This window comes from Garra rufa, chromosome 14 (assembly GCF_049309525.1).
Source record: "Garra rufa chromosome 14, GarRuf1.0, whole genome shotgun sequence".
NCBI lineage: Eukaryota > Metazoa > Chordata > Actinopteri > Cypriniformes > Cyprinidae > Garra > Garra rufa.
Window position 1 is genome coordinate 13,211,033 of NC_133374.1, and position 16,103 is coordinate 13,227,135.

The 16,103-nt window shown below is 37.0% G+C and overlaps 2 protein-coding genes across 3 annotated transcripts in view; one reads left to right on the plus strand and one right to left on the minus strand.

Annotated features, from left to right (window-relative positions):
- Positions 1-16,103, plus strand: part of nbeab (neurobeachin b) — a 401,639-nt gene that overhangs the window by 247,600 nt on the left and 137,936 nt on the right. For both annotated transcript variants that reach the window (XM_073817484.1, XM_073817485.1), the window contains 2 exons: positions 752-898; positions 5,205-5,341. In XM_073817484.1, the coding sequence (XP_073673585.1) occupies positions 752-898; positions 5,205-5,341 (284 nt within the window). The remainder of the gene's footprint in view (positions 1-751; positions 899-5,204; positions 5,342-16,103) is intronic.
- Positions 6,054-8,323, minus strand: mab21l1 (mab-21-like 1). Its single transcript, XM_073817965.1, has one exon. The coding sequence runs from the start codon at positions 7,949-7,951 to the stop codon at positions 6,872-6,874; it is 1,080 nt and encodes a 359-aa protein (XP_073674066.1). The 5' UTR covers positions 7,952-8,323; the 3' UTR covers positions 6,054-6,871.

The following is a 16,103-nucleotide window of genomic DNA, read 5'->3' on the forward strand; positions in this document are numbered from 1 at the left end:
AGACTTGGAAATTTTATCTCGTGTCACGGCCATGCCAAAACCTGCCAAAATAAAAGCATGGTCATTTTAGGATTTTATTTTTTAAAAATTATAATAATAAAAAAGTAAATATTAGCATTGTATTTTTTAAGTGTATTTAGAATCTGAGGGTTCACAAAAATCCAATTATTGAGAAAATTGCCATTAAATTTGTCCAAATGAAGTTCTTAGCAATGCATATTACTAACACAAATTAAGTTTTTATATATTTATGGTAGGAAATGTACAGAATATCTTCATGGAACATGATCTTAATATCCTAATGATTTTTGGCGTGAAAGAAAAATCCATAATTTTCACACATACAATGTATTTTTTGGCTATTACTACATATATAATCATGCTATTTAAGACTGGTTTTGTGGTCCAGGGTCACATATAATAGTGTTATCACCCTTAGTTATTTTGTTTATTATTTTATATAAAAAAAACTAAACTAAACTAAATAAAGTGCAATAATACTATTATTACTATTATTAATTATTTTATTTATATAGTTATATTTAATGGTTCACACGTGTTCTTTCATTGCTTGGCAACCATAATCTATTTATCTGTCGTGGCTTATGATTTTACATGGACTCATATATAATATTTCTAAATTTCCTTTAAAGATACAGGACCTTGACAAGAAATCGCTCAACATATGTATATATGATAAACTACACAGTGTAATTTTTATGACATAAGTACACATATTGTCTCTCTACAGGCCCCGAGGAAGACGAGGCACTGAGAGGGAGGAAGGGCTTCCGCGGCCAGACGGTGGTCAACCAGAATCCCGAGACGGAGCTGATGCTAGATGGGGATGATGACGCTGTCAATCTGCTGCAGGAGAAAGAAGTGGACAACTTGGCAGGTGAGTCAATCTACACACAATGCAATCTGTATAGAGATGCTTCTCCATTCAGTATGCATAGTAAGTTAAGTCATACATCAGCTCCATGACAAGACGCTTTCCTCCAGTACTTTAATTTAAAGGTTCTATGTGGCACATGGGTTTGGATGAACCATTTTTAAAGACCATTTGTTATATTAATGAAACTCTAAAATCATATTCACACATACCTGTAGGTTTACCTCTACAGAGACGTCCTGCCATAAGCACTTCATATGAAATGTCCCACGTAAATTCACATTTGGCAGCATTTATTTATTTATATATCGCTTAAGCATGGCATTTTGTCAGAATGACAGTATTTGACATTGAACAGATATATAAATATATCTTACCTGTCAATCTAGAGGCAGACCAGTGTAGTTAGCGTGGTTCCTTTGCGTTAGGACTGTGTTTATGCTTTTCTGGCAGTGTGTAGGGTTAAGTATTGCTCTGGACAGTGTTACGTTTTTTTTTTTTTGTTGTTGTTGAATGTATATTTATTTATTTATTTAAGTCTATAGTATAACATTATTTTAAATATGTATTTCTTTTCTTTTTTTTCACAGAAAGTCCGCGGGTTTATATTTCCAGAGGCAGGTTTGCTATTTAAAGAGAGATTACCTTACCTAATATTACATTAAATCTAATTATTTTAAATCTTATTATTATAGAATTAAATCATATATGATTTTAACTAACAATCAGGAGGCAATCAAAATCAATCAGTTAATTATTTCTATTTGCACACCTTTCCAAAATTTCAACTGCTGTTGATGACAGTTTGCAAATCAAACATTATGTTTAATATTTGGAGGATAACTTTAACTTTTCATTTTAATTCATTTTATTTTTAAAGGAAGAATCTTCTTTCTAATCACTTGCATTTTCATTATTCTCAGCAGCTGAATTACTACTGACTGGTTGTGCTCTCAGCATTGTTAACCTGGTACATTTTTTATCTGTTCTACACTGGAAGATGTTATACATGATATATGTATTGTGAATGTGCAGCAGACATGTTATTAATAACACCCTGAATAATCAATGCCCCCACTCGCTTCGCAGCCCTTCATTAGTCAATGAAGGTTAAAAATGAGTGGTGAGATATTTATGTGTCTGTAGGAAAGCCAATGCCCTAATTTATCTATTCATTTTCCTTGCTATCTGAAGCATTCTATGTAATGCTCAGTCCTCCATGCATAGCTGATCATGTACATTAAAGCTCCCAGCACACAATTTATAAACAGTTCTGTATGCCATTCTACTTTTTTAACTCTGTAGGAATTCATTCATCAGCTCTACATCAGGATTGCCTCAATTACCTCTAATATGTTCCCACCAATTCAGAATGCAGGAATGCAGACTGGTGCATTGTTGCTGTTCTTTTTCTTCCGACTGTGTTAAAAGTAATTTTACTGGAATGCAATCAATCATAAATCCTGGCACAGTATTTAAATTCCTAAAAGGTTAAATGTGCACCATCAGGATTCATATAAAGCATCAAATGCACTGGTTTTGTATTTCCAGCATTTAAAATGAGTACTGATTATTTTAAAGACATCTTGTAAACCTTCAGGATGACAAAGCCCTATTTTATTTGATTCAGTATGACTCATTGAAGGTAGGCTTACAATGTGACCTATTTTATCTCCTCGACATTTCAATTGTGTTTATGTATGTTGTCTGTATTGGGTGTTTGTTTGGTTATAGTTGATCTATTATCTGAATTGTCTATCTTCGCCACAAGGGGAGCAGTGCCATCTGTGTCAGTATGCTGTGTGTGCGCTGTTTCTATTTTGACAGCGGGCCTACACGCTAATGCTAGTGCTAATGAGCACAGTGTAAACAACAGGCCAATCAACAACAGCCTTCTCACAGCCAGTGGGAGGGGCTCAGTTAGCCTGCAGCCAATCAGAGTGCAAGAGCTGTCATGAGTGCGTTTACACCCACACCCACAGCTAAATATGGACAGAATTGGTGTAATGTGAGATGTGATACTAAATGATTTATTTTTACGCACTCTCTCTCATATTTATTATCATTCCCTTTCACACACACACACACACAAATGAACATTTGTACAATTTTAATTCAAACGAATATTTGTGTGGAGGTGTGTTTTAACTTATATTTCATATCTACGTTTGTTTAAACAAATATTATTGTATAATATTTTCATATTCGTATTAGAGCCCCTGTAGTGACAGAGACAGAGAGAGAAAACAATCATCTATGTTCCCAGCATGCCTTTGTCTCGCTACACTCCAGTGACATCACAGTCGATAGCGCGAAGCAGTCTGTTTAACAGCTGACGTCAGGACAGAGCGGCAAGGCCGACTGCATACAGCTCAGATTTGCTGAGTACAACTGCACCTGTTTCATTCCAACATGCTAATCTGCTAATCCTCACTAGTACTCCGAAATCAACACTACATCACTAGAACGTCGGACACACAAATTAATCAAATAGGCTTAACGGGGAAATTACAAATAAAGTCGTTTAAATCGTCTAATTATAGTATAGGTTACTATAGTATAATAGTAGGCACATAGCCAACCTTTATAACACATATAGGCCTAAATGTCGTTCATAGGGATTTACAACAATTGAAAAACGGTCCAGTCCCAGCGGCAGATGAGATTAGGCTACATCTCATATGTGAAACAAGATCGCTCTTATTATGTAATATGAACGTATTTTAGTTTGATCCCAATTTTTTAAAGGTCTCTTGAGGCTTTAGCGCTAATCCTCTCTCCGCATTGGATTAATGCTGTATTGTCTGGATTCATAAGTGTCCCTCTAGGCCACGTTACAATTGCCTCTTTCTCTAATAAACGTGTTAGTCTACATGAGAGGGCCTTGATTCGGATTAAAGGGTTCACTAGCTTTTCACAGGTGAAGCCATGTTGCCTTGAATTGAATTATTTGCAACATGCGAGGTGATGAAAATGGCGCCAACAAAAATGATAGGCTGCTTTTGGTTTTTATTCATCGGCTACTCAATTTTCATTTTACGTCTATTCAAAGACATTTATTTATTTGAGTGTGTTTGTGTGTGTTCATCTGTTTCGCGTAAAACCTTCGTATCGAAAGCATACAGAACGCTTTTCGTTTATTTTCAGTCATGTCTTCCATTTAAAATGCTGCTTTGTTACACAAATTGTTTTTATCATAATATAATAGCTACTTTATTGAAAACTGGTCGCGTTTGTAATATATGCTGGACAGTACAATGGCGGGTGTTGTAGCTGGTACAAAAGGAGGCAGAGTGGCTTTGGTTTCTACGAGCGGTCGGGGAGAGCAGTGAAGGAGTGCTCTGGGAATTGAAACCCAAATCCACTTGTAATCTTGCAACAGTATCGGGCATAATTGGCCGAGGAGAGCAGATTAAGATTGATGAGACGTTAAAGTGGCTCTTTGGAGTTCAGGGGGATCGATAAATATCCCAATTTCAAGAGCCTCTCCTCACATCCAGGACGGACCCGTGGGCTGCTACAAGGGTGAACTAATAAAAGACAGAGGGACTGGTCAAAGAGAAAAAAATAGAGAGAGAGAGAGAGCGCGCACCCGCGAACTTGGGATCATCTGACCGAAGGTCAAATCATCTGTAAATATTTTAATAATATTTGTTAGGTCAATTTTATAGGTTTCATATCATCAAAAGGGAATTTCCGCGACTGATTTGATTAGGAAACGCATAAATGCGTATCACTCACATATGATTTGTTTTGTAGCAAAATAATGAAGAAAATGACTGTGAAATTGTGGCCGTTAGGCCTCATAGAAAAGCTTACCTATTAAAATTATCGAAGGGATTTTTTTCTTCATATAGCCTAATTTCATATAGGCCTAGACAATGCTTCAATTTGAAGGACTGTTCGTAAAATTGCTGAAATTATTCGATTTACATATTTTCCCCATTTCATTTCCATGTGTATGTTTGTGAAAATCTTTACATCATATTTACCTTTTGATTAGATTAGAAGAAAATATCACAAAAACATTTACTAATCTAAACAATTATTTTTTGATGATTTTGAAAAGACTACGCACAATTTATTTCGCACTACACGCAAGATCACGCCAGAGCGTAAAATCTTTAGACCTGTATTAAAAAAAAGGAAGCTTTAAAAAATATTACAAACGCATTCTGAAGAAATGTCACAAATTGTTTAATGTATGTGTATGGTTGTGTATAAATGGCCTACATCAGATACTAACTTGCATTACGCGTCGTTTGTTGGTGATATTCTGTGAAAATAAACATTTATTTCCTTCCTTCAGGCCCTGTTGTTTTGAGCACCCCGGCCCAGCTTATTGCCCCGGTCACTGTAGCCCGTGGGACTCTCTCTATCACTACCACGGAAATCTATTTTGAAGTGGACGAAGATGACCCAGCCTTCAGACGCATTGATGCCAAAGTAGGTTGCATTATGTATTTGTAAGTGTGTACACATGAAAATATCAAGCAGATTGCACTCCTAATTACATGGAATAAAATAAAATGCCATAAAGTGTTTAACAATCTTACAGCTTTATTAAAACCGTCAATTATGTATTAACGTTAAAGATTTTTTTTTTAATTCGAGGCCCATGCCTTGAATGCCCCGGAAGGCCACGACCAAAGTCCAATCTTGATTTTGTTTTTAAAAAGGCTTAGAATAAATGTAGTTTTTACCAGACCTCCATTCATGGCAAAATATCATTGAATGATGATTTATGTTCAAAATAGCTTGTGTGGAATTAAAGATCTTACGCGTTTGGAATAATCGCGTAAATCGGCAATCCTCCTGAATTACATGGAATAATATTGAGTGAAGGAAATATAGTCTAAAAAGTTGTAGGTTCAAATAAAATTGTTTTAGCATTTATTAATGAAAGGGTGCATTTCTGAATTTTATCGTTAAGCCACACATTTCTGCAGTCTGTATTTCAGTTCATCTTTGTCCTTCTCTCAACAGTCACTGTTCACAGGAAGAAATGTGTTCTTATTTTCTGTTTTGGTGTTTTCCCCGCTTTTTTTATTTGATAAAAACCAGGCTGCATCGTATTTTTATGCCGAAGATCCAGATGCTTAAAGACCCCCAAAATCGTGCCTATTCTTACATTGCAGTATTTATGCATCATGAATCATTATTTGGACACAAATATTAATTTGTTTTTATTAACTCTTTAAATAAACTCAGAGACAGATATAAAAAAATCAAATCACAAAATGTTATATTCCAGTGTATTTCAAGTGCATTATTTTCAGGTATATTTTTTTTTCATATATATATTCTCAATTTCAGCCTTTTATCATGTAAGCAAGGTACAAACAAAAACGGTCGAATATACTTTAAATAAGAATTCAAGTATGCGTATGGAATGTTTAGGAACGTAACAAATAGTACCATCAAAATGTAAACTTTAGAGATTTGCCATTGACAATAGATTAAATCGTTGATGCAGGTCTAAATGTTTTTTCTTCATCTTTCTCTCTTTAGAAATAATCCAGGCGAATGTTAAAACAGGTGAAATTATACTTCTATTTACGTGTCACAGAACAACATTCACAACTGCAGACCACCGGATTCACAATCTACAAATGTGTCTATTTACAGTATAAAATGTACAAGTTGTATTCTGTCACGTAGCTTCGTTTCGAAAGCTTTTAGGTAAAACGTGTTGTTGGGCAGGGCTCGTAAAAAGAAAAGAAAGAAACAGTAATACTGACAGGTAACCATTCATTTTGATTGTTGATACAATTTGCTCCCTCTTTAAGACAAACGAACGTCATGTGAAGTATTTTTAAACGGAGCTCTCTAAAATATTTTTACAACAAAAACAGCGTGGGTTGGTTTCAACAGTGACCATTTTGTGGAAGAGTTCCTGATTAGCATCGTATAGGCCTCAGAACTTTGATCAGTCAGACCTCCTATTCACAAACATGCCGTTTATTTTTTTTTACCTCAGAGTTTCTCCAGGCTTTTAGGGTTGGTTAGAATTTCTCTCGCCAGTCGCCAAGTCTGTTTGGCGGCGTTTTCGAGTGCCGAATGTGGCTTTCCTTGGAAAAGGTCTAGGTTTGGCAGAAAATAATGGGGGCATCTCCTGCACTGCAAGCACGAAATGAGCTGCAATAAAATCCCGTTCAGTCGGTCCCCGAGGCAGTTTTCGTCCCAGTCCGACTCGCGCGGGTGTTTCTCGCACTCGTAAGACACAAGAGTTTTCATGTGGTAGTTGTTGAGAGGCTGCCCGGGTAGTTCAAGGTGACGGTCGCGCAACGTCTTGAGCAGGGACAGGCATTTCTTCCTGCACCCTCCCAGGAGCAGTCGGTTCTCCGCCTCGGCGAACTGCAACACCCAGGCATCGCTCTCCGCCGAGCTCTGCTTCCCGTTCAACGAGTAACACTCCTTCGATAAGAGATTGAAACCTTCGGCTTTGACTTCTGCCACTCTGTTCGGACCAGGCCACGGGATGTGCGGCAGCGGCCAGTGGGCAGCGCTGCGCGGCCATATGCCGGTGCACTTGAACGCGGGGGTGATCTGAACCACATATCTGTCTCTGATGCGTAATTTCACCTCGCTGGTGTCCGCGACCATTTTAACCACGTCCCTATAGCTGCACTTATCCACCGCCTGCGCCACGAGCGTCTGGAACCTGGAGCGGATCTTGCGGGCGGACAGGTATCCCGAAGCCGTGATGAACTCGACCCAGAGGGACATGCTTCTCTTCCGCCCGTCGCTTAGCTTGAGCACGGCGCAGCCCGGCAGAGAGCCATCGTCCACGAAGTTGAAGACCCCCATCTGGTTCAGATACAGGACCACCTCGAATTCTGTCGGGGATATGACCTCGAGCCCCTCGAAGCGGTTATCCATTTCGTTCAAGGAGCTGATAAAGCGGGGCTCCTGGACCTCCACCTCCTTCAGGACATCTGAGACCACCTTGCACACCTCCCGGATGGTCTTGGAGATGGCCGCTTTCCGAGACTGGCATTTCTCGTTGTAGTATTTATTGAGATGATACACCAGCTTGGCCTGGGCGGCGATCATATTTGGACAGAGATCCGGGTTGTACACCGGAGTCTCACAGTAACCCGAGGGATCCAACGCGGCTGTTTGTACAGGAGCCAATTTTAGAGAAGAAAGTGGACTATTTAGAGGAAAAAAGGAGGTTTATGAAATAAAAAAAATGCTTTTTTATTTGTGCGTGGAGCACATGCACAAAATCAGGCAGTTAAATCATCAGCTTCTGTTTCAACTGCGACCAACAAAAAAAAGTCAAACCCCTTTGCTCTAATTCGGCAATTAAAAGTCCATACGCACGGATCAGTAGTTCAGCAAACCTCTTGTATCCACTTGCGGTGTCTTTTCTCTGTTTGCAACAAGGGTTGGAAAGTGCAGGGTGCTGTTAAGTGTGTGTCCTAGCTGTGTTGGTGTGTTTAAGACTCCGAACTCACTCCTGTGAAATTATAAAGGGAGGGTTTGAGAGGAGCTCGTCCAATCGCGGCTCGCGTCGTCACTGCCTTCAGTTTATTGACGACAAATTAATCCTCCGCTTTTATACACAAGCAAATCGTCCGGTGGAAACACACCTACACTTTGGAGGGAGAAGATACAGGTTTATTCGCGATATATATACGGACTTTTCCTGCTATTCTTATTAGATACAGAATATATCTGTTAATAATTAATTTCCTTTTATCAGAAATAATGTCAAAATTTGAGAATAGAATATTTAGGATGTATCATTTGATATAGTAGGCTATATTTTAAAGAGTTTTATTTTCATTATCGTTTTAAAATTTTGATGTAAGCTTTATTACTACAATTTGACGAAAATATCGTTTGTATTTTTTACATTTTCTCTGTAGACATGCATAGTGTTTTTCGATGACCTGTTAATTCGATTTTTTTTTTTGTATTGTAGTATTTATTCACGAGGTGTTATTTTCAATGTTTAAATGTCTGCGTTTAATGTTATATTGCTGCATAGCGGTGTATTTCCTAATAATGTATTATTTAAAATTCGCTTTGAATATTATACTAATTATACTAATAGTATTTTAATTATTTTCCAGTTAAAATATGGTAATGGTTATTATGGTAAACACAACACGGCCCAGTAGCGAAAGCCGGAATCTTTTGTTTCATTTTAAATATTTCAAACATTAATCCGTGTTAGCCTATTTATTTTCTTACAGGAGAGCAAATGAAGCATTGGGTTTATTTAGGTTAGTCATTTCGTCGTCTTACTTGCTTAGAATAGTAGGCTATATATAAATGATTAGGTTAAGTTTTTTGTGAAGTACATTGTTAAATGAAGGCCTTTATAGTTTAAATGTGCGTTAAGGCGTTTTACCTAACACGTTTAAAATTCTATCGCATTTTTTGTGTCTAATTAGTTTAATTTTAATTATTTAAAAATAAGTGTTTACAGTTTTACTTTTGCATAAAAGATAAGGCATTCCGAAGTGGTGTAGCAAAAGCAGAACACAACAGCTCTTTAATGATTTTAATTTAAACTAGTTCTTTATTTGTTCATGGGAATTAAAAGAATTATCTTAAAAATCTTAACTTCGTTTATTGTTTTAAATTAACTTCTAGAGATACATTTTCTGTTCTTGTTCAGTGTCTAATTCAGTATCACAGTTCGTTTTAATAGCCTACAACTTTTTGGAGCGTTCTTTCAAAATCTTACGCTTTTATAACGTGCTCGCATTTTCTTCTTTTAACTGTTTATTCTATTTTTTGTTTCGAAAGATTAAACGTTTAGATATTCAACTGTAAACGCCAGGTAACATTTGAACGATTTGAGATCAACTTTCTCAGATCAAGAACTTTCAAAAATCCTCTCTAGAATAAGTTGTGTATCAATGCGCGAAATGCAGAAACACCTTTCTCGCGGTGTTATTTATAAAATCAAAAAACACAACGAGAACACCTCGTGTTTACATGACAAGAGATGTTTCGTGCCCTTTCCAAATCCTCATCACTTGTGGCTTATCGAACTTATTATGAAACAATTCTCTTCTAAAAAATATCGGAGACAAGTTTGAATGTTTTAATAAATATAGACTACGATATATATATTGACATACATGTTGTAGATATATCTATACGCACGTACATCGAGCAGATTGTTATAGGTCACTGTACTGAGGCATCACGGTCTGTTGGCTCCAAACCTCACTGTAGTCGGCTTGGCTCCTTCTGCCCGGATGATTTTGCCAACCATAATTAATAGAGCTCTGCTGTTTGCAGGCAGAAATCACACTTATCAGTTCGCCTTCGCCTCTGTCATGAAATGAAAGCAAGGTGAAGGCTGTTTGGGCCTTTGGCAGGAATAAGTGTAACAGTATATTTAAAGCAAACATTTTATTTTTGTTTTTGTTTTATTTTTTAAGCATGTATAATTTATCTAAAGTAAATTCATTTAATTCTAGTACTAATGCATTAAGTAAAAAAAAAAAAACCTTTACAGGATTTTTAGTGAGGTGATTTGACACAAGAGAAAAGGAGAAAAATACTTTTATACTGACACTTTGTTACACTCAGAAATTTTTGTGCTTAACCCTGCTTTCCACCTCAACCACCTCTCTCTCTCTCACACACACACACACACACACACACACACACACACACACACACACACATTACATGGCAGGTACCCAACCATATCAGATCAGACGGTCTCCCTCCCTTCACCGGTTCATGCTCTGATGTGTTCAGCACTGCTTTTGTATGTCTGAATCAGTTGCTTGTCTATTGTTTGCCAGTGTGTTACAGTAAATAGCAGTACAGCGTTATAGTGTCTGGCATAATTTTGTCTCGGATTAGCTCCTGTTAATATTTTAACACCGTTTAGTCCTCTACACTCACACTCCACAATGAAAACTGGCCTATTGCAAATTAAGTATGTACTTTATGCAATGGAACATAATTCGGTATTAAAAACGTTTATCCTGCATCTTAAATCACTTGAATACAAAACCATTCAATACTGTATATGTGACTCAAGTGTCCTGTTAAGTGTGACCTGGAGGCACTTGAAATCCCCCTTGACCTCAAACCCCCTTTCCTCTCACGCACTCCGCATCTGCACAACATTGCGATCTGTGTGTCTTCGTGACCATAACACACTATCCACAGGGTTTGCTGTGATATATGAGGATGTGACAACAGTATGGGTGCTATTTCTGACCCAGCGAATGGGATGCCTGATCGTGTAAATCAATACAATGACTCGGGCTTCCGCCCCTTTTTGGACGAGCGTATGACCCAGGAAACGTTTAGCTCGTTGAAGGCCTCTTTGTTCTGGAGTTTCCTCGCCAATGATCTCTTCATTTTTCTCTCTCCCTCCCGTCTCGTTCTGAAGAGCGATTCTCCTGTCAAAATGGTCAGGCGTGCTGATAAAGGCCCTTGTCAAACACATGTACCATGTTTAACTGTCACAGAATAGCATTGTTTTTAAACAAATTGATGGTTAAATTAAGCTTTGACAGTCCCTGCAGGTTTTTAGTCAGCATTTTTCAATTTTTAAAATTGCAATTATTCTAAATTGGAAAAAAAAAACATAATACTTTTAGTTTTATTTACTTTAACATTTTATTACTTTGTTACATATGTGACCTTAGACCACAAATCCAGTCATAATTGTCTTTTTTTTTTTTTATTGAGATTTATATATCATCTGAAAGCTGTATGGTTTGTTAGGATAGGACAATATTTGCTGAGATAGAACTATCTGAATATCTGAAATCTGAAGTTGTTCATATGAAGTTCTTAGCAATGCATATTACTAATCAAAATTTAGGTTTTGATATATTTACAGTTGGAAATTTACTAAATATCTTAATGGAACATGATCTTTACTTAATATCCTTAATATCGATAACTTTGACCCATACAATGTATTTTTGGCTATTGCTAAAAATATACCCGTGCTACTTAAGACTGGTTTTGTGGTCTAGAGTCACATATATATTATTTAATTTTGATTTAATATAACATGACTTTTACAATGTGTTTTTTTCTGTTTCTTTGATTCCTTTTCTTTCTTTTAGGTGTGTATGAGAGGTTTCAGTATTTATGAAATACATTGCGAACTGTGCTGCGTTTATTAATTAGAGTCATTAATAATCTAACATACTAGTTAAAAAAAAATCATCATGGGACAACATTAGAAAGCACTCTTATAACATAGTATGCCGATATTAATAGCACCAGGAGAGTTCTTCACAGATTTGAATATATCAAGAGCTTTAGAGAGTCTTAATTGAAGTTAATAGTCATTCTCCACACTGATATTAATAATCCTATTATTCAGTGACAAAAGGAGGTCAGCTCAGCTTTATTTCATCATCATTCACGGACAGTTCTTTACACTGATCCCATCATCATTTTGCGACGGCGGCGAAGAATAGCAAAAATGGATCTGAGCCAAAAGGCGTCGCTAGGTCAAAGCACAGATTATCGAGTGCACTTAATGGAGTGGAGAAGTCAAATATAAATCATATTAAAGGCCCTGCCATTTAAGACAAGCAATATTAGCGTGGAGCTCGGCGCTGGTGGGGATTGCATTATACGAGATGGACACTTATTATGACATATCCCTTTCAGCTTCCTGCAAATGGATATCAAAATTGTCATTGAGTTTTCTTGCGAAGCGAATTCGGTTATTCCAGGCAATATGGCCACACTGCAGGGCTCCCAGTTAATTTTCTCTTGCCTATCGGCTGTCAGCCCCCTACCTCTCACGCTTTGAATTCTCTCCCTCCATTTGTTTTGTTTTCCATCCTGTATTAGAAGCCTCCTCTCAGACTCAGAGGGAGTTAGGGACAAAACCCACTGCGTAAAATGCAGGATTTTTGGGTATGGCGGTTTAGATAGGCTAAAAACAGTAACCCTCAAGTGCAAGGAAAAGAGAGAGGAACATTAGAAAATTAATCACTTTTTTGAGCTTTGCCATCGCCCTTTCTCCCCCCGCAGCAATATGCGTTGCTTGTCAGCTTCTCTGATTAATGACGTGCATTTATTTGCATAGATTTAGCATTGATTTCATTAGTTTATTCAAAAAAGGACCTTTTGATTTCAGCGTCCTTTAATCCGAAATTTTACACATTTGAAGATTTTTTTGAGGCGTGTTCACTTAGAAGCTCATTAGATGTTGTGCATTCACAAAATCATCTATTCCTGATATGCAGGCTGAATTAAAAGGATAGTTCATCCAAAAATTAAAATTGTGTAGTTTCTAAACCAGAATGAGACAAAAGAAGATATTTTTATGCATTTGTGCGCTTTGTCCTTTGTTGCTTTGGACCCCAATGACTTTTTTGGTTCTGCAGAAGAAAGCAAGCCATACAGTATGTGATCTTGGACCACAGAACCAGTCTTAAGTAGCATGGGTATATTTGTAGCAATAGCCAAAAATACATTGTATGGGTCAGAATTAATAAAATAATTGTTATTTTTCTTATATGTCAAAAATCATTAGGATATTAAGTAAAGATCATGTTCCATGACGATATTTTGTACATTTCCTACCAGAAATATATCAAAACTTAATTTTTATGGTTAGTAATATGTATTGCTAAGAACGTAATTTGTACAATTTTCTCAATATTTTGATTTTTTGCACCCTCAGATTCCAGATTTTCAAATAGTTGTATCTCGATCAAATATTGTCATATCCTAATGAGCCATAAATCAATTTGTATTTTTTATTTTTTCCAAATTCCATTTTATTTTTTCAGATTCCCGTTTTTTCAGTTTTAATTTTTCTGGATTCAGTTTTTTTTTTTCTTTCATTTTAACATTTTTAGACTCTGTTTTAATGGTTACATTCAAAAGGTATGAATCAAAAAACATGTCTCAGTACAGTTTTACAGCAATTTTTTAAAAAGTTTTTAAGGCCCTATTAAAAAAAAGATTTTTTTTTTCTTACAAATTCATTTGAATTTTTTTTACAAATTCTGTATGTTCCATTAATTTTCTGGATTCCATTTTAATGTTTTCATTCAGTTTTCTTAATCAAAAGCATCTCTAATTAATAGATGTTTTTATAAAAATCATTTATCATTTTATTTATCTATTTTTCAGAAATACTGTGTTGTGTGTTTACAGTTTTTTCTAGTAAATGAATTCTGGTAAATATTCCTTAATAAATTATGTTTCAGTGATAATTGTATTATTAGTATTAGTACTATAATTACATTACGTAATATATTTCTGTCACAATTTCTTCAAGTAAAACCAAGTTTTATTTTGACGGGTTGCTGTGAAGACCTATAAGTTTCTGTTTGTATATGATATGACGAACGTTTTTCTCAAAAGAAATGGTAAAATGATCATGAAGTGACAATTCTAGAGATTATGTTTCTGTTCCTATACAATATATTGAGGCAGCAGTAGCTGAAAACAGTTGTGTAGTAAACACAAATGCGTGTCTGCGCCATTCATTCACACATAGACACTCAGAACATGCAGGATTCATATTTAAGTAGTATTTTTGCAGCTTAATATTCACAGACACTTCACATGCTGTGTTTTGATTGAACTGTACTGACCTACTTTCGATTTATTCATCCAAAATTTGGCAAATCCCGCAACGTTCCACGTTATACAGTGAATTCGGTTTTTATGACTGTGTTCCGCAATGGAATGTCATGAGGTTGAATAAATTATGTCAGAATTTTCAACTCTCCCTTTAAATTTCTATAAACAGTCCAAACTTTCGAAAGTTTCCCATGAAGTGTCATTTTGAATTCAGCAAACGAATCCATTTATTTTCATCTGTTTGTTTTCAAGCGGCGTACACAAACCCCAAGCTCGGTAAAACACCTTTAACAAGCGGCCGTCACAAGACACCAACCTCTTCAGCTCCCTGTGATTAATCTTAATGTCTTGGAGACATCCCATGTTTAGAGGTTGAGTCCGTAATCATTCGCTCACTGACCCGATGATACTCAACCAGAACATCCTCTCAACAGCCCCGGTGAGGACAATGCCTTGATGCATTTCAAATTAATTATACCGCCCTATTCTGAGAAGCACGTGCGCTCAACAGCCGGTTCTGGAGGGTGAAAACAAAGAGAAAGAAAACGAGAGAAAAAGACTGTTTTTTTTTCTCTAGGTTGGGGGGCTCGGGTAATGAAATGCTGGTGGTTGAAGCCCATGATGAAATTAGGCCATGTAACCCAAATAAGGGATGAAGGCTTCATAATTGCCAGTCCTTGAGATCTGAGGTGCTGGGTGCCAACTGTCAGAGCTGGGCTAATGATGACAAATGTCTCTCTATGCAGATTGCAAAAGGGAGGAGAAAAGGTAGAAGGGGGGAAGAAGCCGCCGCGGGAGAGCGAGAATAAACTGAAAGAAAGTGAGCAAACTGCAAAGTAAGACAGGTGCTTTCTAGCGAAACGTCTCGTGAAGCAGTAAAGACTAGATAGAGCCTTCAAGAGAGGGAGGGTAGCTACTTTTTAAAAATGCTTTAAAGTATAAGAACAGTCAAATCCATTAGATAAATCATTGCAGGACCTAGTAGGACAGACATTTAAATTACATTTTTAATCTTTCAACGGCGTTTCAATGCATGCGTGACCTAAGCTTGTATTGATGTGCCAAAACAAAATACTAAAAATAATCATTTGTAATCCTGCAACTCTCAGCTGCGTATTTTATTGCTCCGTCACAAAAGAAAGTCATAAATTTGTCTGCACTTATAGGTTAGCCATTGAAAAATCCAAGAACCTATAGTGATGCAGTGAGGTCCAGCTTTCCCCAATTTGTTGCATGAATGGCTTTTTGAAAAGGTTCCCACTTGCTACAAAGGAAGCCCCCTTTTTTGTTTGCCCTCTCCCCATCTGTGTCATCTGTTGTGAGGGGGGCGGTTTCTGTTCGAGGGAGGGGGGCGGGACCGAGGGGGGCTCCCTGGTGACTGGGGCCAGTTGTTTTATGGACTCGACGTACTGGCGCAGGCAGTTCATAAGTTGCCAGTTCCTTTGTGTAAGACGACAGGCTGACACGTGGGAGGCGACACGGCCATATTGATGTATATCATTTCCATTAATAACGTGGACGAGCCCCTGCCTCGTTTCCGCCTGCTGACTTATACAGAGAATCCCTCCACAATGACACTTAATTGACAATGTGAAGTGGAGAGCCGACTGGCTGCAACTGATTTTGATGTTCTTTTATGGAGATGTGG

What these genes read in the sequence shown, in the direction of transcription:
- mab21l1 (XM_073817965.1), bottom strand. Translation starts at nt 7,951, where the DNA reads ATGATCGCCGCCCAGGCCAAGCTGGTGTATCATCTCAATAAATACTAC.